General features: G+C 39.3%; 1 protein-coding gene across 1 annotated transcript in view; it reads right to left on the reverse strand.

The window, feature by feature from the left end:
* The window catches only part of PELI2 (pellino E3 ubiquitin protein ligase family member 2), a 154,785-nt gene extending 144,455 nt beyond the window's left edge, over positions 1-10,330 (reverse strand). The window contains exon 1 of the mRNA XM_012785602.3: positions 9,934-10,330. Within this exon, the coding sequence (XP_012641056.2) occupies positions 9,934-10,010 (77 nt within the window). The 5' untranslated portion in view covers positions 10,011-10,330. The remainder of the gene's footprint in view (positions 1-9,933) is intronic.
* Between the last annotated feature and the right edge of the window lie 17,301 nt (positions 10,331-27,631).

Here is a 27,631-nt window from a genome sequence, read left to right on the forward strand (position 1 = left end):
AACCCAACTTCTCAACTTCATCTTCTTCCCCAAGCACTTCAGCTTCCAGCCAAATCCCTCAAAGTTCCAAAATCTCCTGCCTTTATTGCTACTGCTCTAAAAAATCCAGGTCACCCTTCAAAAGTCTGCTCAAAGGCAACCTGCCCTAGAAAATTTCTCCCAATCTCTCAGCAATACACATGCTGCTCACCTTCACCCTGGTGGAAAGAGTCAAGTTTTAGAGCCACACAGATGAGCTTCTGATCAGGCTCTGCCACTAACCAGGGGAGAGAGTCTGGACAAGTCACTAAGCTCAAGTCTTATCGCCCAACTAATAAAATTGAATTCCTGGGAACCATAATGTAAAACACCTAGAAGACCTTGGCACACAGGGCACCCAGGATAACAGCTCCCTCCAGCCACCCCTCCTCTACACCTTAATTAACAGTTTGTTGCTAAGTCATCCACCTTACCATTAGATTGTACACCCCTGGAGAACATTTCCTTTTGTGGGTTCCACACCCCTAATCCTCTAATGTGAAATCATCATTGTCAAATAGCAACAATGACAGCATCACCTGACACAAACTGAGTGATTTATATTTAGTGTGCAGGTTTATATAGTGCTTAATTTCTAGGTGTACAGTGGATCCCATTTTTAATTAAATATATCCATGTAGTACATGCAATAAAATTTACATAGGTACTATGCATACATATGGTATCGCAAAAGTCTCAGTATAATTTTAAGCTTTAAAAACTACAAAATTATAAAAGCTACAAACTTACAAAACACATCATTTGGAAGTTCAATCATTTAAATTTCTTTTTCATTTCATTGCTAAATTTTGAATGCAAAGTTTTGATTTTACAGTTCTTATCCCCTCTCATTAGAAATGGAAAATGCTAAAATCCCCCAAACAGAGTTTGGAGAAATTTCAGAAGCTACATTCACTTTAGCTACTAGAAGAATTTTTTTTTTTAATGGTGATAACACCCAAGTTGGAGGCAGTGACTGGTGGACCCTGTCTGCTCTCTCTGAGCACTGAGTACTGTGCAGGTGCTTGGCAGCAGCGGCTGCTGTCACACTCTGTCTCTCTCGGTAGAGAGTACACCGGCCCACCCCAAACTGCACCACACAAGAGCAATCTTCTGCCTTTCCTTGCTTCTTACCTGGCATGGAATTGTTCTCCATGGTGTGGAGTAGACGTGTGAAGTATTTTAGGAACGGTACTATCTTTTTACTGCCGACAGTCACAGACAGGTACAGCCAAACTACGTAAGCTTTCTTCCTGTCCTTGAACCACCCAGCTGCAGTGCTGAAACATTCTTCAGGTCTTTTCGTCACCCTGTACCTACAGGGTGCTAGCACAGATTACCTCCCCTACTTGAATGTCTGTTAGTTCTATTATTTCATGTCAGGTGACCTTTAAAAGCTTGAAAACCTCTGTGTACATGCATTAGCTATCCTGGGTGAAAGCTGCTTATGTTCGAGTCTACCAAAAGCATGATTCTCAGTAAGCTGGGCTATTCTGCAACTGACATGCTCTCAGTGAATTTCAGGAGATAATATTGATTATGGAATTAAAGAATGCAAAGAAACTTGCAGATACCTTACATACAATAAAGTTATTCCAAAAATATTTTTGTTGGCTAAGATTTTCAAACCATACAGTACTTAATGTTTGGAATAATTCATTCAAAAGACAAAACTATGTTCATCACAGTAATCAATAATCTAAAAAAAACAAAAACCAATTCTACAAAAACTCATTGAAGTCATATTAGTTTCTGTCAGATTCCATCCTCAATTCTAACCAAGAGTGTATAATTAAAGTGCCCCAACCATAACACAATCTTACGTACTACAACAAGGATCCAGTCAGAATAATTTTCTGGGATCTGGTGTGAAAGCACACTCCTTTGTCTATGGTCTTTTCACAAAAAAGGCTTTTCCTCAAAGTAATCAATCAATCAATCAATAGCTCCAGAAAAACCTAATTGTACACCATCACGAGTTCTAGTTGTAATTAGAGTGTTCTATAATGAGGGAGCAGGAAGTGTGAGATGGGAAGGGGGGACAATGAGGTCCTCTGAGGCCCTTAGTAATAGTAATCAGCCGTTTTATATCAATAGCCTAGAAGCCAAACACAGAACTGCCTGCTTTAGTTGAATTCTGTTAAACCAGTACTAATTAGAATGGAAGTACAAAGCTTGAAATAATGATTTCTTATCCTGAGAACAGATTCTGCATGAGCAGAAACGCAGAGAATAAGCAGAGTTAAGTGTTTGAGAGTGGATGGCTGGAAAGAAAACCTCTATCAAGAATGACTCGCAATAGCCTTAAACCTGCCGCTGAAAATGCCCCTGATGCATATGTATTAGGTCTGTCATCCAAGAGCTTGTATGCCACAGTATTTCCAACCATCATTAACAGGCATTAATGACCACAGCCTTTCACCGCCACCGCCACCGCGGCACACTGCAACGCAGCCCGGAGCAGCTGGTGGGATCGGAACAGATGGCCTGCTTCCCTTCGAGGCAGGACTTTCTGCAGGTGACAACACAACTGCTAGGTGACTGACAAAAAGAAAAATAAACAAAAGTTGAAACTGGGATATCTGATGTCAGTAAAGTACATATTTAATTTCTCAGGGAGCCTTTAACTTGGGCCCTAAAGGTTAGTAAGATTATTTACAAAACTGCAGCTGTGCTACAGAATCGGCGTGTTCCCTCCAAATCAAGAGATGCTCACTGAGCCCTGGAGGAACCTCCACGCCAAGTGGGGCACTGGGGTGTGTCACAGAAACTCATTCCTTCAAGATGTTCCTGAGTGCCTATTGTGCACCAGAACGGTGTGCTCGGCACTCCAGGAGGGTGGAGTGGGGCTGGAAGCTGGGGTCTGCGCCCTTAAGAGGCAAACTTCAAGGCAGGATCAGTTTCAATGAACTCTGGTGGAACGCAGTTACCACTCTGGGCAAGTGGCAAGCGGCACAGCGGACTCTGAACCATATTTGTGTCTGGGGACATTAAATATCTGTCTTTATTTTTGTTTATACTTCTATTTTCTCTTTGGTAAACTGCTTATATACTAGGTGGCTTAAACAGAAAAAAGTAAATAAAAAGTAAAAAAGGTGGAGGCTCTTAAAGGACACAGGATCATTTTCTCAGAAAAGCTTTTCTTGATTATTCTGTCTAAAAGGGCCCCCGCTACCTCATCCCTAGCACTTTGCCCTGCTAACTCCTCTCCTCGTCCACCTAATCACTCTCTCCCCCCTTACACTGCTTTATTTTCCCCAGAACACTCTCTGAAATTCCATTTATTTATCTACCTGTTGCTAACTCCACGTGGGAAGGCAGGGAGAGAGGGCAGGCAGGGAAGTTGTCTGTCTTGCTCGCTGGTGTATCCCAGGCTGGGAGCAGTGCTGGTCCTCAGTCAGTACTTTCTGGGTCACTGGATAAATGGCCAATCACATGGAACTCAGGGCAAGGGATGCAACTAGGTCTCAAGAGGGGCAGGAACCAGGAAGTGGAAGCAAAAAAGCTGCCCTCTGGCTCACATCTCATTCTCTCTTTGCCTTGTTGGGCTCCAGCCTCAGTTTCTCTTCCATCTCCACTAGAGGGCTTTCTCCACTCCCATCTCACACCTGAAACCCCCGCAAGTCTCCTGTGCCCTTAGGATAAAATCCAAAACCTTCCCAATAATTTATAATCCCTTCACGATCTGTCCTCCAACCTCATCTCTCACATTATGTCACGCAACCACTCTTTTCTAGCCCTGCAGGGCTTTTCTCTGTTCCTCAAAGGAGCCATGCACGCTCATCTCCAGGTCTCAGAATACTCCGTATACTCTTCCCTAAGGCACTCTTTGCCTCTTACCTCCATCTTGGCCATCCCTTCTCATCCTGGCACGAGGTTAGGGGACCCTGCTAATGTACCCGCCATTACAGCCTTCTGAGCTCCTGACTAGGCTGTAAGCTCCGTGGCATGTCTGTCTTGTTCACCTGTGGTTTCCTTAGTGCAGTGCACAGCATCTGACACACAGCAGATGCTCAAATATTTGGGGAATAAATGAACTGTGCATCAGTAATGGTTGCTCACTAAGAGGCTGTGGCAAGAATAAGATAGCAATTCGCCAGGGCAAGGAACATGTCTGCCTTGTCCTAGCTATATTCCCCATGCCTGAAAGAGTAGACATCCAATAAATATTTGCTGAATGAATAAATTTCTGGCTTGCTTGATGTAACTCCACCCCTTTCTCTCCCACTTGAGAAAAAAATATCAGAATGCAAGTGGATGAAAAAAGGCATTAACAGGACATCTCTGAATCATTTGAAAGGTCCACACTTTATTACTTGTCATAAATTAATGGCCACATACCTCAAGACTGATCATCACACATGAGGTGGCTGAGAAAGCAGTCGAAAACAGATGATTTAGACAAAGCTATGAAATATGAAGCACTTTCTGCGCTTATTATTTTATTTTCCAGAAGATGAAGGGTAACAATAAGCTCAGTTAGGAGCCAATAACTAAATTATTTTAACCTCCAGTTTTCTTTCTATAAAATAGATTTCTGCACAGCCCAGGAGAGACCTTTAATTAAATTGAAAGACATTAGAAATTCCTTTTCACAGTTATTTTTCTCCCCTACCAATGAGGCCCACCAGGGTGCTGTTGTTGCTATTCAAAAGCCAAAAGCCCCACATACATACTTCAGGGAGGCCACACTGCACCCCCTGCACAGCAGATATAAAACCAGTGCTCCAATGTGACAATATTGGTCTCCCTCAAATATAGCAACTGCTATTTTTTTGTTTTATTTTGGTCTTTTGTGTATAAATACTTTATCTTTTGGAGAAAATGTTTGGTAAAACTGCTAAAACCCAAATCAAGCTAGTTTTATTTTTGTTTATATAATACAAAGCATCCTTAAATACTGATCACATGATGAAATACAACTAAATATGAAAAGTCCTAATGAAGGTTTCAAGTCTTGGTGTGTTAAAGAGAGAAACAAATAAATCTCAGAAAGCCAGACTGGAAACCACAAAGTAACACAGACAGCCACATACTCCAAACAAGGCTAAAGTTAGTAAAGGAAAATATAGCAACCCAAAGCCAGTAACATCATAACCCTTAATAGCCTACAGAATTAGACACTCCATCTACACAAACAGATCTGAGTTCTTCAGATAACCCCACATGCACACTGACACTAAAGATTTTATTTTATAAAGTGAAAAAAAAAGTTCAAAGACCTTTTAGTCTACAAAAGATACTAGTGTTTGATGTCTTCGGGTCCAAATTAGAGTGGAGGACAAGAAAAAAAAGTGTTAGGGTATATTTTAAAGTTTCTTATTACTATCAAAGGGAGGGATAGTCAACATAAAGTGCCAAGGTTATAATAACCACCACCGAAAAAAAATATAGAAATTGGAAGCCACTTTTTTTAAAAAAAAAAATAAAGACCATAAACTCTACAAGCAATAGTACTCTTTGTCTTACCCAATAGAACACTGTATTATCCAAGTGAAAAAGGCAGGTACCTACCCCCTTTTGTACAGCTTTATCAGTTTTCACTTAGATACTTCATTTCTCAGTCATATTTGTAAGCCCTCAGTTGTAGAGATTCCTAATCTGTTTTTGTGCCAAGAATCCCTTTGGCAGTCTGGTTAAGCCTACTGACCCCCTTCTCAGACAAATGTTTTTAAACACATAAAATGAAATACAAAGCATTACAAACGAAATTAGTTATGCTTAATTATCAAAATAGTCTTAAACTGGGATACAATCATACATGTACTTCTGTATTAATGAATTAAATAACAAATCTAGCTGGTCTTTCTGTTGCCTCCATGCATAATTGAGTCAAACGCTAAATTTCAGTTTGAGTATCATGAAAACAAAGCGGTATTTTATTTCCACATCCGAGTTCAAGATCTTCCTGAATTCTATCTGTGGACCCTAGGTTGAGAACTCTTGCTCTAGAGAGCCAATAAAAATAGATTTTGTGAAGCATCAGATGAAAAGTAAAGCCTTGCAAAATGTATTATCCATTCAACTGTGAGGTGAGAGGAACTAAGAGAGAAAGCAACACCTCTCTAAAAACCATGATGGGCCATCAGCCAGCTAGGGAACCACGTGCTTCAAAACGAATCCAGAAAGGGTGCTTTGAGAAATGGAGGCACTGCTGGATCTGCCCTAAAGTGGGGAAACATTGAACCCAGAGTGGAATGACACAGCTCAGCCCAAATCAGCTATGAACTTGAACAAATCTCCTTCCTTCCAGGAGCCTCTGTTTCTTCATGGATAAAAATACAAGGGCTGGACATGTACCGGGACCTCTTAGGCCCCTCACAGTCCTAACTCATCAGATTATCTCCTTCTTATGCTGGTTATTTTAGCCTAGTTAGCTTGATTTCAAAATAAGAAAGGCAATGATCTTTCTTAAACTTGGAACAGAAAGTTTTACCCAATTTGAATACTCTCATGTACAACCTAACACCAATGAGTCAAATATATGTATACCATTACAACTTTAAACATCTGTTTTGTGCATATCTACTTCATAAAAAGCAATCATAGCATTGGTCTTTTCTACCATTAAAACACAAGATGTGCTTCTGTTTGAATTTTAGCACCATCACTTTAAGAATACACAATATCAACAAATGTCAGAGTACTTAGAACATGTTACTTAACTATACACATTTGTGTATAGTTTTCCACATTTGTGTCAATGAACAGAATTACAGAGCACAGACCAGGAGGGCCCTTGAAGACTACCTAATCTCATCATATTTTGTTACTGCTAAAGAAACTGAGAGAGCAGGAAGAACCGAGCCAAAATCACAAAGCCAGTAGACAAGAGAGCAGGACTTAAATCCAGGTCCCCTGACTATAAAATTCATGCTCTTCCCACTACACTGAACTGCCTCTCAAAACCCTGAGCAACTTCCCCAACTTTAAAATGTTAGCCAGGTTTAAAATTAATAGCAAAAAAGACCTGATAGCTAGAACCTGTCATTTTCTCCATCTTTGGCAAAGAGTTGTGCCTGTGACACAATAACTGGTTAGAACAGGCGTCCTCAAACTATGTCTCAAAGGCCACATGCGGATGTTTTCACCCGTTTGTTTTTCTACTTCAAAATAAGATATGTGCATTAGGAATTTGTTCATAGTTTTTTTTTAACTATAGTCCAGCCCTCCAACCGTCTGAGAGACAGTGAACTGGTCCCCTGTTTAAAAAGTTTGAGGATCCCTGGGCTGGAATCATGAAATAATTAAATTCCACCAATCTGCCCAGAAAGTGTGAGCCCACTAAAATCCTAACTGCCTGGCATTCTCTTAATAATACTGTGTAGCAAAGGAAAAGATGTAGAAGTTATTTTGTACATGAATATAGACGGCTATCAGCTCTTCAGTCTGCTCTCCAGGATTTCCTAGCAATGTTTTACCATGAAATTCAAAACAGAACAAAAAGGAGTCACACAACTTTTTAAAAAAGTATTATATTTTACAAGACAAAGCTTTTTATCAGTATGAAACACTGGGCATTTTAGACTTCAAGAATAATTTCATCAATAAGAAAACATACTAGAAATTCTCTATTTAACAATATTTATGTCCCCGAGTACCAGACATACAAAGTTGACATTAATTTTTATTTCAATGTTATTCTTTTAAGAGGGAAGGCACTATCTCAAGTCCTAAGAGTGGGATATGAATTAAAAAGGATTTCTTTCAAAATATACCTACTATTTCACTGCACTTTCAATATGTTCAATACTGCTAGAGTCAGAAACCTACTCTCAAAAAAAGAAAAAAGACTACAATCCAAGTATTCAAAACCCAGACTAGCATCCTCTTCTCACATTTCACTTTTTCAGAGAGAATTTCCCTGACCTTCTGGCTGAGGAAAGGAATACCCACCTAAAACAGTCATTCTTTAAGTTTAGCAACTTCTGTTTAGAACCTGGCAACACCTGAAATTGTCATTTATCATCCATTTGTTTACACGTTTCTGTTTATGCATGTCACTCCATATGGAAATGAAAGGTCCTTGTTCTCTGCTGGATCCCCAACGCCTGAACAGTGCTGGCACATAGTGGGTGCACGAAGAACTGCTGAGCGTCTGGCTCAAAATATTAGGTAAGTGCCAACTATGTCATTAGCAAGGGCAGAGCACACGCCAATTGGCAGTGCATTTCCACAGCCTCCTGAGAAGTGAGCCCATGATACTAGGACAATCCAGGGTATAAATCCTTTCTGTGGCTTTGGAATGCCCTGCACTTCCAGCTATGAACACAAAACCTCTCCAGGCCCACTCAGGCACTGCTTTTCTGAAACATCTCAACAATGATTTCCTGAAAAGGAAATAATGAGATAAAGTTCTGGCATAAGTTAAAGCTCCGCGTCAAGTTCACCGTGTTAAACATACTTTGAAGCCAGCCACACAAACAAAACCAAACTCCACAAAATTAGGTTGGGCTGAAGCTACATAAGACAGACTAAATAAACTGTGGCTTTTATCCTGTCATTCCTCCCTCTTTCCAGAGACCCCTGACATTTGTCTTTTAAGTGCAATTAAGATGCAGGTGAGACAAACGCTTGTCTGCTTCAAAATAAGTGAGGAGATTTCCAATACTATCCTACTTAACACACTGGCAACAAGGTGAGGAAGACTAGGAAACTTTGAGTTACCCTGTGTCTAGAAGCGTCTCTTAAAAACTCTCTTTAAGATCATTTTTACGTCGGCACTTACTTCAAGGCACTCCGTTATCAAAACACGTTTGTCAAAGTTCCCCGAGTCCTTCCATGCCGGTGACTCCTCCCGTGTGTGCTAAGCCCACCTATCAGCACCAACCGTGTTCTGAATACAGGTCTTTCAACAGAGAAGGACAAAAGCGCGGCTTCCCAGGAGCGACACGTCCAAAGGAAAACGTGATCCCTTCTCCTCCAACACTGAACCCAACTTGCTCCTTCCCCCGGTTTCCTGCACTTTCCCCCTCCCTCCCCCTTCACTGGCCACTTCGTCCCGCTCTAATCCCGCGAAGCCTCTCTCCCGGCTTATCAAGGGTAAACAATAGAAATGTCACAAGGAAACTCAGGAAGTAGATGAAGTCTCTAATTGCTGCCGTTTAACGATTGTAGATAATTACTATCTTCAAAATGTGGTTTTCACCAGCGGAGAGGGAGCCGCGGCGGGCGAGGCTGGCGAGCGCCCCGCCGCCCGGGGGCATCCGCGCGGCCGGGGCGAGGGGCCGGGGGGATGCGGCCTGCGCCCCGCGCCAGGCCCCGCGCGGCCGCGTCCCTGCCCCTCCCCTGCAGGACGCGCCGGGCGGGGAGAAGCGAGGGGCCAGCCCGCCCGCCCGGGTCACAGACAGTTCACCGCCCCCCGGCTGCGGCCGCCCGCGGCGGACATCGCAGCAGCGCGCGAAGCGCAGCCCGCGGAGCGCCCGGCCGCCGGCGGCCCGAGCCCACAGCGCCGCGCTCGGAGTTCTGGGGCCCCGGCCCGGGGTCTGCGGGGGTCACGGGGCGCCCGGGGGTCGGCGGTCTCTTGCCTTCGGGAAGCCACCCCGCGAGGTGCCCGTTACGGCGGCGCCTCAGCCCGGGTCCCTGCCCGCCCTCCCCGGCCTGAGCGCCGTCCGGACCCGGCGCGGGAAGTCGAGCCCCTGCCCCCGCGGCACGGTGCGGACCCAGTGCCCGAGCGCTGCGCCCCGCAGGGTCGCCCGAGTCCCCGCCGCCACTTCCTCGGCCGAGCCCTCCGCGCGGACAGCGCAGCCCGGCGCCAGCCGCAGCGCCCCGCGCGCGCCGATGGGGGGCAATGGCCCCGCGGCCGCCGTCCGGGCCCTCCCGCCGCCCGGAGCGCCCGAGCCGCCCCCGGCCCCGCCAAGGATGCGGACGGCCGCCTCCCGCCCCGCTGCCCGGGCCGGAGATCGCGGCACTCACCCCAGTACCACCAGCTCCCCGTATTTCACCGGCTCCTTATTGGGGGCGCAGTGCTCCTCCTGGCCGGGGGAAAACATGGAGCCCCGCTCGGCCGCCGCCGCCGCCTCCGCCGCGATCCCCGCCGAATCCGCGCCGCCGCTACAATCCCATCCCGAGAAGGGAGTGAGCGCGCCGGGGAAGGGCACGGCGGCGAAGGGGGCGCGGGGCGGCCAGTCCCGCGGCTGCTCCGTCGTGGCTGCGGGGCTGCCCCGCCTGGCTCTCGGGAGCTCCGCGCGCCGCGGCCGCCCCGAGCCAGACCCGGCAACAAATGGGACGGGGCAGCAGGAGGACCTGCCCGCGCCGAGCGCCGCCGCCGCCACTGCCGCCGCCGCCGCCGGAGCCCCGCGGGAGGGAGGGCGGAGGGAGCGGGCGAGGGAGGCGGGGGCAGCGTGGGGGAGGGGCGCGGGCGGGAGCGCGGGGCCGCCCGCCGGCGCGCGGGCAGGTGGGAGCCGCCCCGCCCCTCGGGGAGCGCCGCCCGCCCCCGCCCGCGGGGCGCCCCCTCCCCGGCGCGTGGGGCCGCCCGCGCCCACTCGGGCCCCCGCGGGCGGGGCGGTGGAGCGGCCCCGTGTTATGTAAACATAGAGTAAAAGGGAAAGGAAGTTCTTAAAGGAGCAGCTCTATTTTTTTTCCTTGCTTCCTTCCCCAAACTTAGAGCGCGGGGTCCGCAGCCCTCGCCGCCGAGTGCTTGGGCCGCAGACGGCTGCGCGGGAGATCCCGGAAGCGCAGCGGCCGAGGCGCCCGAGCCCAGCCTACGTTTTCCCGGGTTTGGATTGGTGGAAATAACGTCCTCACTGGGTATAAGAGCGCCTCGTCGCCCAGAGTGGGTCCCGGTACACGTCTGGAGGTGTCGCGCACGTGCACCTGGATGCTTCCTCTTCCAAACCCAAGCCCTTCAAAGCTGGGAGGTGTTTAGAAAATTGGAGGTCTTTGCTAATTGGTGCTGGAGGGGGGGGGTAGTTTTGAAGGCGCCTGGAGCACCCATGGTACAGGATGTTGCTGCCTCGCTTTGTCATCAGCAGAGCTTCACGTGGCTTTTGAAAAACATTTTTTAGAGTTGTTTTTTAATCCATACTCTATCCACTTTCCTTGAGCCTTTTTTCAATCCCTAAGGAATTTAGGAGGAAATTACCTGGGTGGATTTTTAGTGAATATAACTGTTCCTTTATTATTAATATCATGATTTAACCAATACATTATGCTTTTTATATTTTTTAAAACAGTTACTACTATGGTTTTAAAATATTGTACACCATAATAGTTTTACTGACTACTGGTCTTCATCATACACGATTTTATTGTTTAACATTTATTAAGCACTCATAACACGCTAGAAACTCTACATGTTATTGCCAGTCACTGCCTGTCAAAACTGTTAAATATTTAAAGATATAAATTCTGCAAAAGCTACCTTATGTATAAATAGCGACTGGTTTGTTATGACCCTAAGTAAAGGGCTAGAAAAAAAAATAATTGCATCTGGAGCCTCCCATTCCACTGTTCAGCACTCTTTGTGTAACATTCTCTGATGGGTTATTACTCTAGTGACATGATGCTTCCTCTGATCACTTCAGTTAGTAACTGATTCTTTTCTAAATTAAGGCTTTAGAAATAAATTATTCCAAAGTAAAGCCACACCATCAGTAAGCCAGAAATAAACTTTATTAAACAGTTAATTTATTCCAGGTTATTATAGAAATTCTATACTTCAACTGATATAGCTATTCTGCACATTTTAAATAGTCTTTGTATTTTTTATATGTTAAGAAAAATTTATTAAAGTTTTAACCAACAATCCACTAAGGGGTTGAATTCTTTCTCCTCACAAGTGTCAGTGTGAATTTCCTTCTGAATTTCTGCTTGATTAATGTTGTCTTCATCTATATGCCCCTACTTACCACATGGATGTGTGTCTCTCAAAGATCCATCAGAATCATGGTGCAGTTGTGCAAGCCTCCTTGACTTCTCTAGGCCTATTCTCTTGCTGTTCTGCTCTCTAGGCTACAATTACCTCCTTCCCCCTTCTCTCTTGGCATGCTGTGCTTTTGTGCATTGCATTACACTGTTCTGGCTCCATTTCCTCCTTGCTGTGCTCTGCATCTGCTCTTAGGAAGATGGAAACAAATATTTATTAACCTCCTACTAAGTTCCAAACACTAGGCTGAGAGTTTCCCAGAGGATATCCCAGTCTTCCAAGGCCCTCCCTCCATTCTAGCTATCTGCCCATGGCACCCCTGACTTCCAGAGGCAGATCTCTCTCTTTCTACTCTCCCAGCACGTCTCTCATCATGTTTATAGTGCTTAATCAGGTCTGTCTTTATCAGAGTCACTTACAGGAAGTGTTGCTTTGAATGAGTTTTTGTGTCAATGGAGGCTTTTTATGCTAGGCAGCTCAAGGCTTGTAGATCAGTTCTTTGAATCACTCTGAGCCCTGAAAGCTTCTGACTGGTAAGAGCAATTCTATTGATTAGAGTCGGGAATACATACAGGGGCCAGGCATGGAAATCCAAATGAGCAAATGGGCTGAGTGGGGACTGTGGCACACTGGTGGGCCTGGACCATGTAAAGGGGCATCTGCCACTCATCTCTAACTGATTGTTGGCATGTGGCAATGACAGCTCATTTTTGCTAGATTTAATTTTTTTTTAAGGTCTCAAATCCTGATTATGCCAAATTTCCCAATTTTTAACTGTTGGCAACTCATTCAAGCTTTTTAACTTTCTTTAAATACAACATGAGCCTATCAAAAACATGTCTATTTTCTAGACTGTGCCCAAGGTCACCAAATTTGCTTTCTCTGATTTCAAGGGAAAAAAATATGAATAAAGGTGAAAAGAACACTTCTCAAGTGAAATCAAATGGTGAGGCTGGAAGGAGAGGGTTAATACTACTTGATTTTTCTTAGAGAGTTGGCAGCGTGTGTTCCTAAAGAACCCAACTTGATCCTTTCCATGCCCATCCCTTATCAGAGTTACCTGCTCACAACTTAAATGAATTAGAACATGACCCCCACCATCCCCAGCTAATATTAAGAATCTGATTGTAGCATGAATTTATCCCCTCTAGAATGTAATTGTTTTAGTTAGTAGCTCCAGGCTGGTGGGACAATCTGGCTATGCCATCTGCCAGCCCACTGAAAGCCTGGGTGGGTTTGGCTGCCTTGATTGCCAGGGTAGACCCTTCTGTGCCCTCCCTGCTCACCATTCCATTTATGTGCCCCCTAGACCACTATCCCGAAGAGGATGACCCACCCACTGTGTTCCAGAGGGAGTTGATACTATTTCCTGGGCTACCAGAGACCATATGTTTACTATACAAACAAATAATGTAACGTTTTCTCCTGATTTCTCTCCCTATTGTGTCTACCTCTTTTATGGTAGAATCAAAAGATTTAATGAAAAAGCTTATTTTTGTTTTAAGCATATCTTAAATAAAACAAGTCAAATATCTTCCAGTATTTCTAGAACCAAGAGTCTAATTTTGGGTCACTCTACATCCTATAAATGTGTATGTTGGCAAAGACTAAAGAGCAAGTAGACACTTTCAAAAATGTATGTTTGGACAAACTGATCAAGACACAATATATTTTTTCATGGAATCTTAGATTACATTTGATTTTTAAATCATCTCCTTTTGTTGTTTGTTTCCTAATTGAGAGAGTAATGTGAGCTCTTTGTCAAAAGTTTGGGAAACGTTGGGAAAAAAGGATTTTTTAAAAATCTTGTTTTACATTCTCCGTAATCTCCTTGACTAAGAACAACCCTATTTATCATTTTTGTATATTTCCTTCTATTTTTATTTTTAATTTTATTGTCATGGTGGTAATACTATATGTAATTACCCTTTGTAAAGTTTGTTATCCTGCCTTGTTGTACTTAAACTATATCGAAAGCAGTTTTCTCTTGTCACTAAAACTTCACATTTTTGTTGTTTCATCATAAGTATCAACATTTATTAACCATTCTCTTCTTATGAAATAGTTGGAAGATTTCTACATTTTGCTTTTATAAATAATAAACATATTTACATTTGTTGTTATTTCATGAAAACAGACTTCTACAAGTAAAATTATTACATCAAAGGGTATAAACATTTTTAAGACCCTTTGATACCTATTTCCAAAGCATTTTTCAAAACGGTTGTGCCTGCCAATTTATGCTGTAACTAGCAGTAAATGAGAGCCTGCCTCAGGGAACTCTCACTAGCATTTTAAAATCTTTAATAATTTGACAGGTGAAAATTTTTTATTTGCATTTCTATGATTGCTATTGTGAGGTGCATTGACTTTTTTTTACTCTGGCAAAAAACACCTAACATGAGATCATGAGATCTGTCCTCTTTACAAATGTTTAAGTATGTGGTGCAGTCTTGCTAATCATAAGCACATTGTTCTGCATTGCATCTCTAGAACTTTTTAATTTTGCATGACTGAATCTTTATACCAATTGAACAGCAGCTCAGCATTTCTCCCTCCCCTCAGCCCCTGGCAACTAACATTCTACTTTCTGCTTTGATGAGTTTGATTATTTTATAACAGATACCTCATATAAGTGAAGGAATCATGCCGTATTTGTCTTTTCATGATAACTTATTTTACATAGCATAATGGGCTCAGGATTTATCCACATAGCATACGAGAGGATTTCTTTCTTTTTTATGGCTACATAATACTTCATTGTATGAGTATACCACATTTTCTTTACACATTCATCAGTTAATGGACATTTAGATTGACTATTGTAAATAATGCTACAATGAACATAAGAGTACAAACATCTCTTTGAGATTCTGATTTCAATTCTTTTGGATAAATATCCTGACATGGGATTGCTGGATCATATGTTAGTTCTATTTTTAATTTTCTGAGGAACCTTCATATTGTTTTCCATAGCAGCTGCACCATTATATATTCCCATCAACAGCACACAGGAGTTCCAGTTTCTTCACATCCTTGTCAACACTTGTTGTTTTTTGTTTTGTTTTGTTATCATGGCTATCCTAACAGGTGTGAAGTAATATCTCATTGTGATTTTGATTTGTATTTCCCTGATGATGAGTGATATTGAACATCTTTTGGTGTATCTGTTGGTGGTTTTGAAGTCTTCTTTGGTGAAGTATTTATTTAAATCCTTTTTGCCCATTTTTTTATGAGGTTATTTGTATTTTTGCTTGTTTTGCTATTGAATTGTAGGAATGCCTTATATATTTTGGATATTAACCCTTTATCATGTGTGGCTTATAAATATTTTCTCCCATCCCTTATGTTGCCTTTCTCTCTGTCACTTGCTTCCTTTGTTGTACAGAGCTTTTTAGTTTTATGTAGTCCCACGTGGCTAGTTTTGCTTTTGTTGCCTGTGCTTTGGGTGTCATATCCAAGAAATCATTGCCAAGACCAACGTCATGAAGAATTTCCTCTTGCACACAATTGGTTTCATTAATTTCTAAGTGGTTGGGAATTACTACTGATCAAGAAAGTGAAAAAAAAACACCTTAAAAACCTCAATCCTCAGTAGGATGTAGGTTACATTATGTGAATATATAAGTAATCTATGTATATGCTAATGGAGGTGGAAAGAACTCGTACAAAACATATTATCTGACAGATTTGAGTGACGTGGGTTTGGGAGAACAACTCAACATGATTATTGTGGTCGTTGGTATATGGGAGCAGTTGATGTACTCCCTTCAGAATCTTACCTGTTAATAACTGTGCAGTTAACAGCACAAACCCGTGAGCAGTGGTATGGCTCTGAGGCCAGGCTAGCTGTAGGAGGTGATCAGTGACAGTGCTCAGCCAGACTAAGATGGGGAGGGAAGAGCTTTCTGGAGGCTGGTCTGTGGTGGGAAATGTGCAGCAGGCTTTCAAGGATGAGTTCTTAAGATTAGCCTCCTCTTGTTTGGATTCCATACTCGTAAATAACCTGATAATCTGGTTTTCCTTGTGACTGCCTCTAGGAAGAAAATTCACTGTTCATGCTGAGATAGGTATTTCAGTTTGCATGGTAAAAGTTCTACATCTTAATATAAAATAATATACTGGCTGGTTTATAGTGTGAAAAAAAAAAAGAATTTCCTCTTGCAGTTTAAGGTCTTAGGTTTAAGTCTTTAATCCTTCTTGAGTTAATTTTTGTATATTGTATAAAATGACTCCAGTTTCATTCTTTTGTGTATGGGTATCCAGTTTTCCGAACACTATTTGTTGAAGACACTATCCTTTCCTTATTGTGTATTTTTGACACCATGTTGAAGAATAGCTGACCATATATGAATGGGTTTGTTTCTAGGCTCTCTATTCTGTTTCATTGGTCTATATGTCTGTCTTTATCCCAGTACCATACTGTTTTGATTACTATAGCTTTGAATATGTTTTAGATCAGGAAGTGAGAGGCCTCCAGCTTTGTTCTTCTTTGTCATGATTGTTTTGGCTATTTAAGGTCCTCTGTAGTTTCATATACATTTAGGATTTTTTTTTCTATTTCTGTAAAAAAAAATGCCATTAGGATTTTAATAGGGATTACAGTAAATTATAGCTTTGGTTAGTATGTACATTTTAACAATATTAGGTCTTTCAATCCGTGAGCATGGAATGTTTTTATTTATTTGTGTTTCTTTAATTTTCTTCATCTATGTTTTATGGTTTTCAGTGTTCAGGTCTTTCACCACCTTAATTAAGTGCACTCCTAAATATTTTCTTCTTTTTGATGCTATTGTAACTGAGATTGTTTTCTTAGTTTCCTTTTCAGATTGTTTGTTGTTAGTATAGAGAAATGCAAATGATTTTGTGTGTTGATCTTTGTATCCTGCAACTTTATTGAATTCATTTAGTAAAGGTAACAGTTTTTTTGTGGAGCCTTTAGGGTTTGCTATGTATAATGTCATGTTACCTGAGAAGAAAGATAATTTTACTTCTTCCTTTCCAATTTAGATGCCTCTTATTTCTTTTTCTTGGCTAATTGCTCTGGCTAAGACTTTCAGTACTATGTTAAATATAAGTAGTGAAACAAGGCATTCTTGCCTTGCTCCTGGCCTTAGAGGAAAAGATTTCAGTTTTCACCATTGAGCATTGTGTTAGGTGTGGGGCTTTTCATATATAGCCTTTGATATGTTAAGGTAGTTTCCTTTTATTCCTAGTTTGTTTGGTATTTTTATTATAAAAACATGTTGAAGTTTTTGAGATGTTTTTTCTGCATCTGTTAAGATGATCATGTAGTTTTTAGTCTTTGTTTTGTTAATATAGAATATCATATTAATTGATTTTTTTATGTTGAGTTGTCTTTGCATTTTAGGGATAAATAAATCCCACTCAATCATGCTGCACGATTCTTTTAATATGCTGTTGACTTCTGTTTGCTAGTATTTTGTTGAGGATTTTTTGCATCTATATTTTCCAGGGATATTAGGCTGTGTTTTTTGGCTTTGGTATCCGGGTAATGCTGGCCTCATAAAATGAGTTTGGGAAATGTTCCTTCCTCTTCAAGTTTTTGGGAGTGTTTGAGAAAAATTGGTGTTAATTCTTCTTTAAAGTGTTTGATAGGATTTACCTTTGAAGACATCTGGTCCTGGATTTTTCTTCATTGGGAGATTTTTTATTACCAAATCAATCTCCTTACTAGTGATAGGTCTATTCAGATTTTCTGTTTCTTCATGATTCAGTGTTGATGGGCTATATGCATCTAGGAGTTTATCTGTTTCTTCTAGATTATCCACTTTGTAGGTGTATAATTGTTTATAGTAGTCTCTTATAATCCTTTTTATCTCTGTGGCACCAGTTACAATGTCTGCTCTTTTATTTCTGATCTTATTTATTTGAAACTTCTCTCGTTTTCTTAGTTATTCTAGCTAAAAGTTTGTCAATTATGTTGATCTTTTCAAAACACCAACTCTTAGTTTTGTCAATATTTTTCTGTTTTCTATTCTCTGTTTTGTCTATTTCTGCTGTCATTTTATTATTTCCTTCCTCCTGCTAACTTTGGGTTTCGTTTATTATTGATATTTTCCTTGAAATATAGAGTCAAGTTGCTTATTTGAGATCTTTCTTCTTTCTTGATGTAGGCATTTATTGCTATAAACTTCCCTCTTAGTACTGTATTTGTTCAATCCAATAAGTTTTGCTATGTTTTGTTTTCATTTTTGTTTGTCTCAAAATATCTACTAATTTCCCTTTTGATTTCTTCTTGACCAATTGATTGCTCAAGAGCATGTTGTTTAATTGCCACATATTTCTAAATTTTCCGATTTGCTTTCTGTTATTGATTTCTAGTTCTATCCCATTGTGGTCCAAAAAGATACTTGGTATTATTTCAATCTTCTTAAATTTGTTAAGGCTTGTTTTGTGACATAACATGTGATTTTATCCTGGAGAATGTTCTGAATGTGCTTGAGAAGAATGTGTATTCTGCTGCTTTTGGGTGGATGCATTCACTTTTTTAACAGCCAAATGGTTGAGCTCATAGTCAGTACAATCTTATATTTTTGTCAGATGAATTGCTTTTAAGCAGACTCTACGTCACCAAGACCTGTGCAGTTGAATTATTGAATCCAAGTGAAATATTAAATATTTATTTCTATTCTATTTCTAATTTGTTAGTTTCAGACAATGCAATTAATTTTTTTCTCATTCTTTTAAAGAGGTTTTAACTATTTCAATAGGTAATACATACAGATAGTAAGCAATTCAAATAATACCAAACAGTAAAAAAGTCTTAAACTCACTTTCATCCTGCAGTTAGTTCTCCCTAGTAGAAATCACTGTTATCAGTTTCTTGTGCATATTTCCAGCAATATTCTCTGTGTATGTGTGTGTTTGTATAAATAATATTTAATAAAACATATAGAAACTACAGTACACTATATGCACTGCTCTATACCTAGCTTTTTTCCACTTAACATGGAGACTAAGAAAAGCCTCTCCAAGGAGGCCTTTCAGCAGATGACTGAGTGGTAAGACAGTCACCTGCAAGATCTGGGGGAACAATGATATTTCATACAGAAGGTACAGCAAGTGCTAGTACCCTAAGGTGGGAATAAGCTTGGCATTTATTAGGAACAGAGAGAAATCCATTTTACAGGAGCTTATTGAATGAGCAGGGAAGGAGTATGAGGTAAAGTTAGAGAGGTAGGTAGGAGCCAGATCATATAGAGCCATCAGGGTAATAATGTGAAATGTGATTTGTTTCTTTTTGATATTAGAAATCCCTGGAAAGTTGAATATAGCTGTTGAAACAATAAAAAATAAAGTCACCTGTTCGAGACCAGCCTGAGCAAGAGTGAGACCCCATCTGTACTAAAAGTAGAAAGAAATTAATTGGCCAACTAAAAAAATATATATATATATGTATATATACATACATACATACATATATATAAATTAGCCAGGCATGGTGGTGCATGCCTGTAGTCCCAGCTACTCAGGAGGCTGAGGCAGGAGGATTGCTTGAGCCCAGGAGTTTGAGGTTGCTGTGAGCTAGGCTGACGCCACAGCACTCTAGCCCGGGCAACACAGCGAGACTCTGTCTCAAAAAATAAATAAATAAAGTCATAACAATTTTACTTACATAGATATCATAAGAGACCATAAAATGCTTTGCTGAAGTCAAAATACACATTTTAGAAGCTATATATTAAATGATCTTTCATAAGGGAATTCATTTTTACATTCTTATCCCAAGGCCAGAATTACTACAAACAAGGAAATGAACTTTTAACAAGAAGATAGTCTTGAAAAAGGCCCTCTCTACTCTCATTCACTGGTGAGACAGGGACTCAAGGAAATAGGTTAACCTGAGGCACGAGAAAGCTATTCTATTAGAGAGGAGGTCTGATTTAGGAGTCAGAGACCTCAGTCCTACCTGACTTAATCTTCTTACACCTGCCTCAGTTATCCCATCTGTGAAATAGGAATAATAATGTTCTGCCTATATATCTCACAAGGTTTCTGAGAAAATCAAATGAGATAACGCATGTGATGGTAACTTGTATACTGCGAAGTATTAATACATGTATAGTATTCTTATTTTTGAATAAAACTATAGGAAGAATATTGTGTGTGGGAGGATATGGAAATATTAAATGATATATCCACAAATACAGGTTGAAAGCTTCCTGTAATAATAAGCCAATGTAATAAATATTTATTTAGTGGCAATTATGTTGAAGGCATGGGCTTAGATACAGCAAGTGTTATAGCTGCAAGTGAGACAGCAGTAAACCAGGAATCCCAAGGGTCAAACTCTGGAGGTAAAGAATTCTGGATTCCAGAATAAGGGAGAGTACAGAGATATTTAATGGGGACATGTGGGACAGAGGCTGCACAATGGGCAGCTTTCCTGCCTGTCATGAAATGTACCAGTTGTGGCAACCAGAACCTCATAATTGAAATAAGAAATAAACCTAAATGAGAATGTTTTCTAAACTGTAAAGCCCCATACAGTAGTATGATCATGAAGGAATGCTAAAAGATTAGCTATGTCAGGAAGCTAGATCTAAAACTCCAGTCTAAAGTTTCAACCATCTCCAACTAGCCTATAAATGTCCATTTGACCTTAAATTATACTGGATGCCTCATTTTATTCTTACATTTTCATAATCTTTTAAATTCAGCCATTATTATTGCACACGTGAAGCGATCGGGTGTTTTAAGCTGCAAAATCAACACATGAAGCAGAGCCACCTAATCTCCATTGCCACGTGCTAGTTCACATGAAAAACCCAAGGGCACATTCACACGCACAGCTCAGTACAGATGGAATTGACCCCCACGGTAAACAATTATAGTAGGAACCAGGCCAGATAGCAGGTAGAAGTTAGAAATACTCTGCTAAGATAAATTATAAGACAAATTGACTTTTTTCCATTCCTTTTGAAAATATTAGAACCAAGGTCGCCGCTTAATCACAGTAACAGGAGAATTAAACACTTTAAGACCCACAAAATCAAAACTGTTGATTCACAAAATATCCACCTGCTTGGTAAATTTAAGTTTCTATTAACCTCTCTCTTTGTTTGGTCATTGGTCAATTATACAAGGTCTTCCCCTCTTGTTGTGTTTAGTTCTTGTGTTATGATTGACTAAAGTCAATATACCAGAAAGGCCTGCTATCGACCAAAAGCAAGTCACAAATATATAACAGGGGAGTAACAGCTCTTCACTGAGCTCCAAGACTTTACAATTAAAGAAATATTCATTTATAAGAGAAAAGGGTCAAATTTATTTCCTCTGTGAAATGATGAACATTTTATTAAATATTATTTTATTAACTGTGTCTTATTCTATGTTCAGACCAACAGATGATAAAAGCCAGTTTAAAAAAAATCCTAAAAAATCAAATCCTCGCCCTCTCCCTGCTCCTCCAGGCATCTTAAAATTCATGTTCTTTCTGGTGTTTATCATAGTCTTGCCATGTGGTACTATACATCATATTCAATAGAGAAATATCTTGTAATAATCTTTTTATAATAAAATAATATAGATATTAAGTTGAAATGTCTATGGTTCTAAGCATATTTTTCATTCACAATTAGAGATTTTATTAAGCAAATTTTAAGGATAATGATTGTATCAATTATCTATTACTGCAAAACAAAACACCCCAAGGCTTAGTAGCTTAAAACAAAAACCATTTATTTGTCCCCGAGTCAATGGGTTGGTAATTTGGGCTAAGCTCAGTTGTATGGTTCTTCTGTTCTTTGTGCTTTCTGCTGGCTCACTCATGAATCTGTAGGCGGTTGGCTGGTCAGCTGAAAGCTGGATGGTCCCAAGTGCCCACACTAACATCGTTAGTGAGGGCCCCAGTAGATTGGCTGGAACAGCTCAGATAGCTGGGCTGCCCCCCTCTCTGCCTCGCTTTTAATCTCCCCAATGTGGTCTCTCTTTTCACATATTGTTTTAGCCTCAAGGAAGCTAGCTGGGCTTGCTCACAAGACAACAGTTTTCCAAAAGGGTAAGACTTGAAGCTGAAAGTTCAAGGATGAAGTACAACCAGGTAGGATATTGTTACCTATAATTGGGGTGCTGCCAAAATAAAAATCTAAAACTTGTGGCTTTTGCTTTGGGACTGGGCAGTCAGCAAAGACTAGAAGGACAGAGGAGGCTATTAGTAGAGATTGGAATAGCAAAGGAAACTGCTCCTGGAAGGATGGAAAAAGCACAAACCATGTTATGTTGCAGCAGGGACAATATGCAAAACTATCGCCCAAGGTAACTTTGAAGATATTAATAAAGAATGCACTTGACGAACCTGTGGATCTGACCAAGGAAATGTCCAGGCAGAATGTTGATAGTGTCACTTGGCTACTTTTAGCTGCTGTGAGTAGTTATAGGAAGAAAGATAAACTAAACAGGGTTTATTCTGTTTGTAAGCAAAATTTAGAGAAAATGTAAAGGACACTGGGCTTGCTGGGTTAGAAAATGAAACGATTTCTCATTCCCAGTATCTCCAGCTGGCAAAAAGTTCTCAAAGTGAGAATTTACAGAGGAAAAGTGAAGTTAACAACTTGGCCATAAGACTCTTTGATATGCCCTCCAAAAGATTTAAGGTGGTACCTAGTGAAACCCCTCAGCTTGAAGAAAGGGCTTCTAAGAATCTTAAGGACTATCCCTATGGCAGCCTTTCTTATGCCTCACAAAAGAGTGAGAGTCTCTCTCAAAATGAATTATTAATATGTCTTTTGGGGCATGCAGTGAACCCCAATAAAATTTATATAAGCCTACACTGTTTTTTGAAAACCTTTATTGAAGTATAATTAAAGCACACTAAATTGCACATACTCAAAGCACCCAATTTGATCTATTTTTGTGCACACACACACACACACACACACACACACACACACACCCATGAAACTAGCACCACAATCAAAATAACATTTCTATCACCCCTAAAAATGTCCTTTTCTCTTCCTCCATCCCTCCCCTAGGCAAATGCTGGTATGATTTCTGTCACAAAAGAGTAGTTTTCATTTATGAGAATCTTATATAATATATAAGATTATAGTAAGATTAATTTAAGATTAATTAACATTATATAAGATTAATCTTAAATTAATATAAGATTATATTAATTTAAGATTAATCTTATTAATATGATTATATTTCATTTATGAGAATCTTATATAAGTTTATATAAGATCATATATAAAATTATTATTATATTATATTATATAATTATATAATAATATTATTATAATTATTATATAAATTGAATAAAACAATATATACTCCTTTTTGCCTGGATTCTTTTCCTCAACATAATGATTTTAAAATCCATCCATATTGTTGTGTGTATCAGTAGTTTGCTCCTTTTTATTACCAAGTAGTTTCCCATTGTACTGATACACCATAATTTGTCTACCAATTCATTTGTTGATGGATATCTGGGTTGTTTACAGGTTGGGGCTTTTTGGTGTTGCTTTTTGGTTTTGGTTGTGAGAAATAAAACTTCTATGAACATATGAACATTCATGTGCAAGTCTTTGTGAATAAGTCTTTATGTGGACACACATTTTTATTTCTTTTGGGTAAATAACTAGGATTGGAATGGTTGAATCATATTGTAGGTATGTTTTTTAAAAAACTGCCAAACAGTTGCCGGCAGTGATTGGAAGTTTCAGTTGTTCCACGTCCCTACCAACACTTGGTACGGTAAAGCTTTTGAAAAATATTATCCACTCCAATGGGTGTATAGTAGTATCTCATAGTAGTTTTAATAAGCATTTTCCTGATGACTAATAATATGGAACATCTTTTCCTTCTCCACCTTTACCCTCTTTGGAGAAATAACTGCATAAATCTTTTGCCCATTTTTAATGTCTTTATTTCTGAGTTGTAAGAATCTTTATATAGTCTGGATACAAATTCTTTCTCTAATATATGTTTGGTGAATATTTTTCCCAGTCTGTAACTTATATTTTCATTTTTAGGATTTGGTGAAATCTAATTTATCAATGTTTTCTTTCATTGTTTATACTTTTTTTCATAGAGATTGGGTCTCACTATGTTGCCCATGCTGGTCTCAAACTCCTAGGTTTAAGCAATCCTCCCACCTTGGCCTCCCAAAGTGCTGGGATTACAGGCATGAGCCACTGCACTCAGCCTCATTGTTCATACTTTTTGTATTCAGTCTAGGAAACTTTTGCCTATGTAAAGATCACAAATATTTTCTCCTTGTTTTTCTTCTAGAAGTTTTACAATTTTAGGTTTCACGTTTATGTCCATGATCCACTTCAAGTTAATTTTTATATATAGTGTGAGAGGATTGTGTTCATTCCTTTCATTTAGATGTCCAGTTGATCTGGCTTCTTTTTCTGAAAATTCTTTTCTTTTCCCATATAATTGGCATCTTTTTCAAAAAATCAATTACCCATTTATGTGTGAGTCCATTTCTGTACTTGCTATTCTTCCACTGATCTATCTGTCTTTTTGCTGATACCAAACTGTCTTGATTAAGGTAGCTTGATAGTGAGTCTTAAAATAAAGTAAGATAAATCCTCCAATTTTGTTCTCCTTTTTATACATTACTTTGGTCATTTTAGAACCATTGTATTTCCATATAAATTTTAGAATCAGCTTGTTAATTTCTACAAATCCTGAAACATTGATTGGTATCATGTTAAATCTATAGTTGAAGTTGGGAAGACTTGCCAACTTAACAATATTATATTTTGCACTCTATAAATATGTTTCTTTTTTTCGTATTTATTGAAGTCTATTTCTGTCAGCAAGGTTTGGTAGTTTTCAGTTACTTAGATTTTACTAGAAATTTACTCCTAGGTATTTTTGGGGTCTTTTTTTTAGCACAACTGTTAATAGGATATTTTTAATCTCCTGATATATAAGAATGGAACTGATTTTTTTACATTTTGTTGTATCCTGTAAACTTGCTATATTTATTTATCAGTTCTAATAGTTGTTTTATAGATTCTCTGGATTTTCTATGTAAACAATATCAACTGCCATTGGGACAATTTTCCCTCTTCCTTTCTGATCTTTATGACTTTTATTTCTTTTCCTTACTTTATTGAAATGGCCATGACATCCAGAAAAATATAGAACAGCACTGGTGAAAACAATCATTATTGCCTTGCTCCTGATCTCAAGAGGATACAACTGAATTTTTCACCAGTAAGTAGGATATTAGGTGAAGGTTTTTGTAGATGCCCTTAATCAGTTTGAGGAAGTTCCCTACCATTCCCTGCCATTTGTTGAGAGGGGTTTTTTAAAAAATTAATTAATGGATATGGTATTGAATTTTGTCAAATGCCTTTTCTGTTTCTATTGAGATGAAATCATATGGTTTTCCTTTTTTATTTTGTTAATATGCTTAATTACATTGATTGATTTTTCAAATGTTAAATCAATGTCATATGTATGAGATATGCCTAATTTGGTCATAAAAATATTGTTTTTATATACTGTTGAATGTAATCTGATTGTATTCTGTTGAGGATCTTTTCAGCTATATTCATAAGGGATATTGGTCTGTAATGTCCTTTTGGGAATGTCTCTACCAGGCTTTTAATTAGGTTATGTTGTTCTAACATACAGATTGGCCAGTGATCCCAGCTTTATTTTTTGAAAAGGATGGTGTAAAATTGGTGCTATTTCTTCCCTAATCATCTGATTAGGAAATGGAATTTGATAGAACTCACTGATCCAACCAGTGAACGTGTCTTTTTGAGAAGGTTTTTGATAACAAATTCAATGGTTTTTGTTTGAGATAGAACACTCAGATTTTCTACTTCTTCTTAAGTCAATTTTTTAATTGTTCATTTCATCAAAGTTATTACAATTGTTGACATGATATTATTCTTAGTATTCTCTTATTATTCTTTTAATGTCTACGGGGCTTACAGTGATAAACCCCCTTTCATTTCTGATACTGGCAGTTTGTGTTCTCTTTTTTTTCTTGATAAGTCTAGATAGGGGATTATCAGTTTTACTCTGATCTTTTCAGTGAACCTGCTTTTCACTTTGTTATTTTTCTCTACTGTCTATTGATTTTCCTCTTCATTGATTTCTGCTATTTTCTGTATCATGTCTTTCCTTCTACTTACTTTGTATTTACTTTGTTCTTTTTTTATTTTTTTTCTAGTTCTCTAGTCTAGTTTAGAATAGAACTTTCGGTCACTGATTTTAGACATTTTTTCCTAATATAAACATTTGAAGATGTAAGTTTCTCTCAAGGCACTGCTTTAGCTGCACAACCCAAATTCTGATATATTTTTGTTGTCATTCAGTGTAAAATATTTCCTAATTTCCCTTGTGATTTTGTCTTTGACCCATGAGTTATTTAGAAATTGATTTTTATTTTTCAATTATTTGGGTGTTTCCTCAATATTTCAATATTTTTCAAGTAGTTGGGTGTTTCCTCAATATTTACTGATAACCTTATTTAATTCTGTTGTAGTTTGGGAAGACATTTTGTATTATTTTGGTGCTTCTAAATATATTGAGACTTGTTTTATGGCCCTGCATATGTTCTGTCTTGGAGAATGTATCACATGCACTTGGAAAGAATGTGTATTCTGAAGTTATTGGGTATAATGTTCTATAAATGTCAATGAGATTTGGGCGATTGATAGTGTTGTTCTTATTAATGTTTTTCTAGTTGTTTTCTATTGCTGAGAGAGTAGTTTTAAAATCTACTATAATTGTAGAATTGTATAGACAATTTTCTTTTAATTTTGACAAGTTTTCTTCATGGATTCTGTTATCAGGTGCATACACATTTGTAACTATTATATCTTCCTGATGAATTGTCCTTTTTATCATTATTTTAATCTCTGTCCTATTTTGATCTCTCATAAAGGACACTGAGGTTGAAGTACTGTTTGTTTTCAACTCTATTTTATCTGACATTAAGGTAGTCTTTCCAACTTTCTTATGTTTACTGTTTGCACAATTTATCTTTTTTGCATCCATTTACTTTCAACCTGTCCACACCTCTATATCAAGGTGTGTCTATTGCATGCAATACATAATATTGTCTTGCTTTTATACCATTCTGTCAATGACTGCCTTTTGCTAGGACTATTTAGCAACACTATATATGGTAGCCACTATCCTCCTGTCTGTTTAAGTTGAAATGAATTAAACTGAAACAGAATTAAAAATTCAACTCTTTAGTTACAGCATCTACATTTCAAGTGCTCAGTAGCCACATGTGATCAGTGGCTACTGTATTAAGCACTTGTATCTGGAGAAGCCCATCCTCCCCTTACTGAAGGATGAATGGCCACAAGAGCTGAGGCATCCAGTCAACAGCCAATACCAGTGGCCGGCCATGAGAGTGGGGCTGTCTAGGGCTGTCAAATGGCTGCAGCTGCATGAACTATCCCAGGCAAGACCAGCAGAACCCAGCTAAGCTCAGCACTATTTGTTGCTCTACAGAATGGTTGTTTTAATATACTAGCGTTTGGGGTGATTTATAACCCAGTGATAGTTTAAATAAGATGAACTACACTGTTCTTCTGTTTAATATAGTCTTATTGAAGGGTTTTTGGTTACAAGTATCAGAGCCCTAGTTTAACTTATCTTAAATAAAGATGGGGAATTTATAACAAGCTTATGTAGGTATTTTATGGAAAACAAAGACAGGAAGTACATTAGGCCTCATCAGGGATAGAACCAGAAAATGGAAAATCTGACTGGGAACTAAAGCAGCTA

The sequence above is a fragment of the Microcebus murinus genome, chromosome 6 (genome assembly GCF_040939455.1).
Source record: "Microcebus murinus isolate Inina chromosome 6, M.murinus_Inina_mat1.0, whole genome shotgun sequence".
Lineage (NCBI taxonomy): Eukaryota > Metazoa > Chordata > Mammalia > Primates > Cheirogaleidae > Microcebus > Microcebus murinus.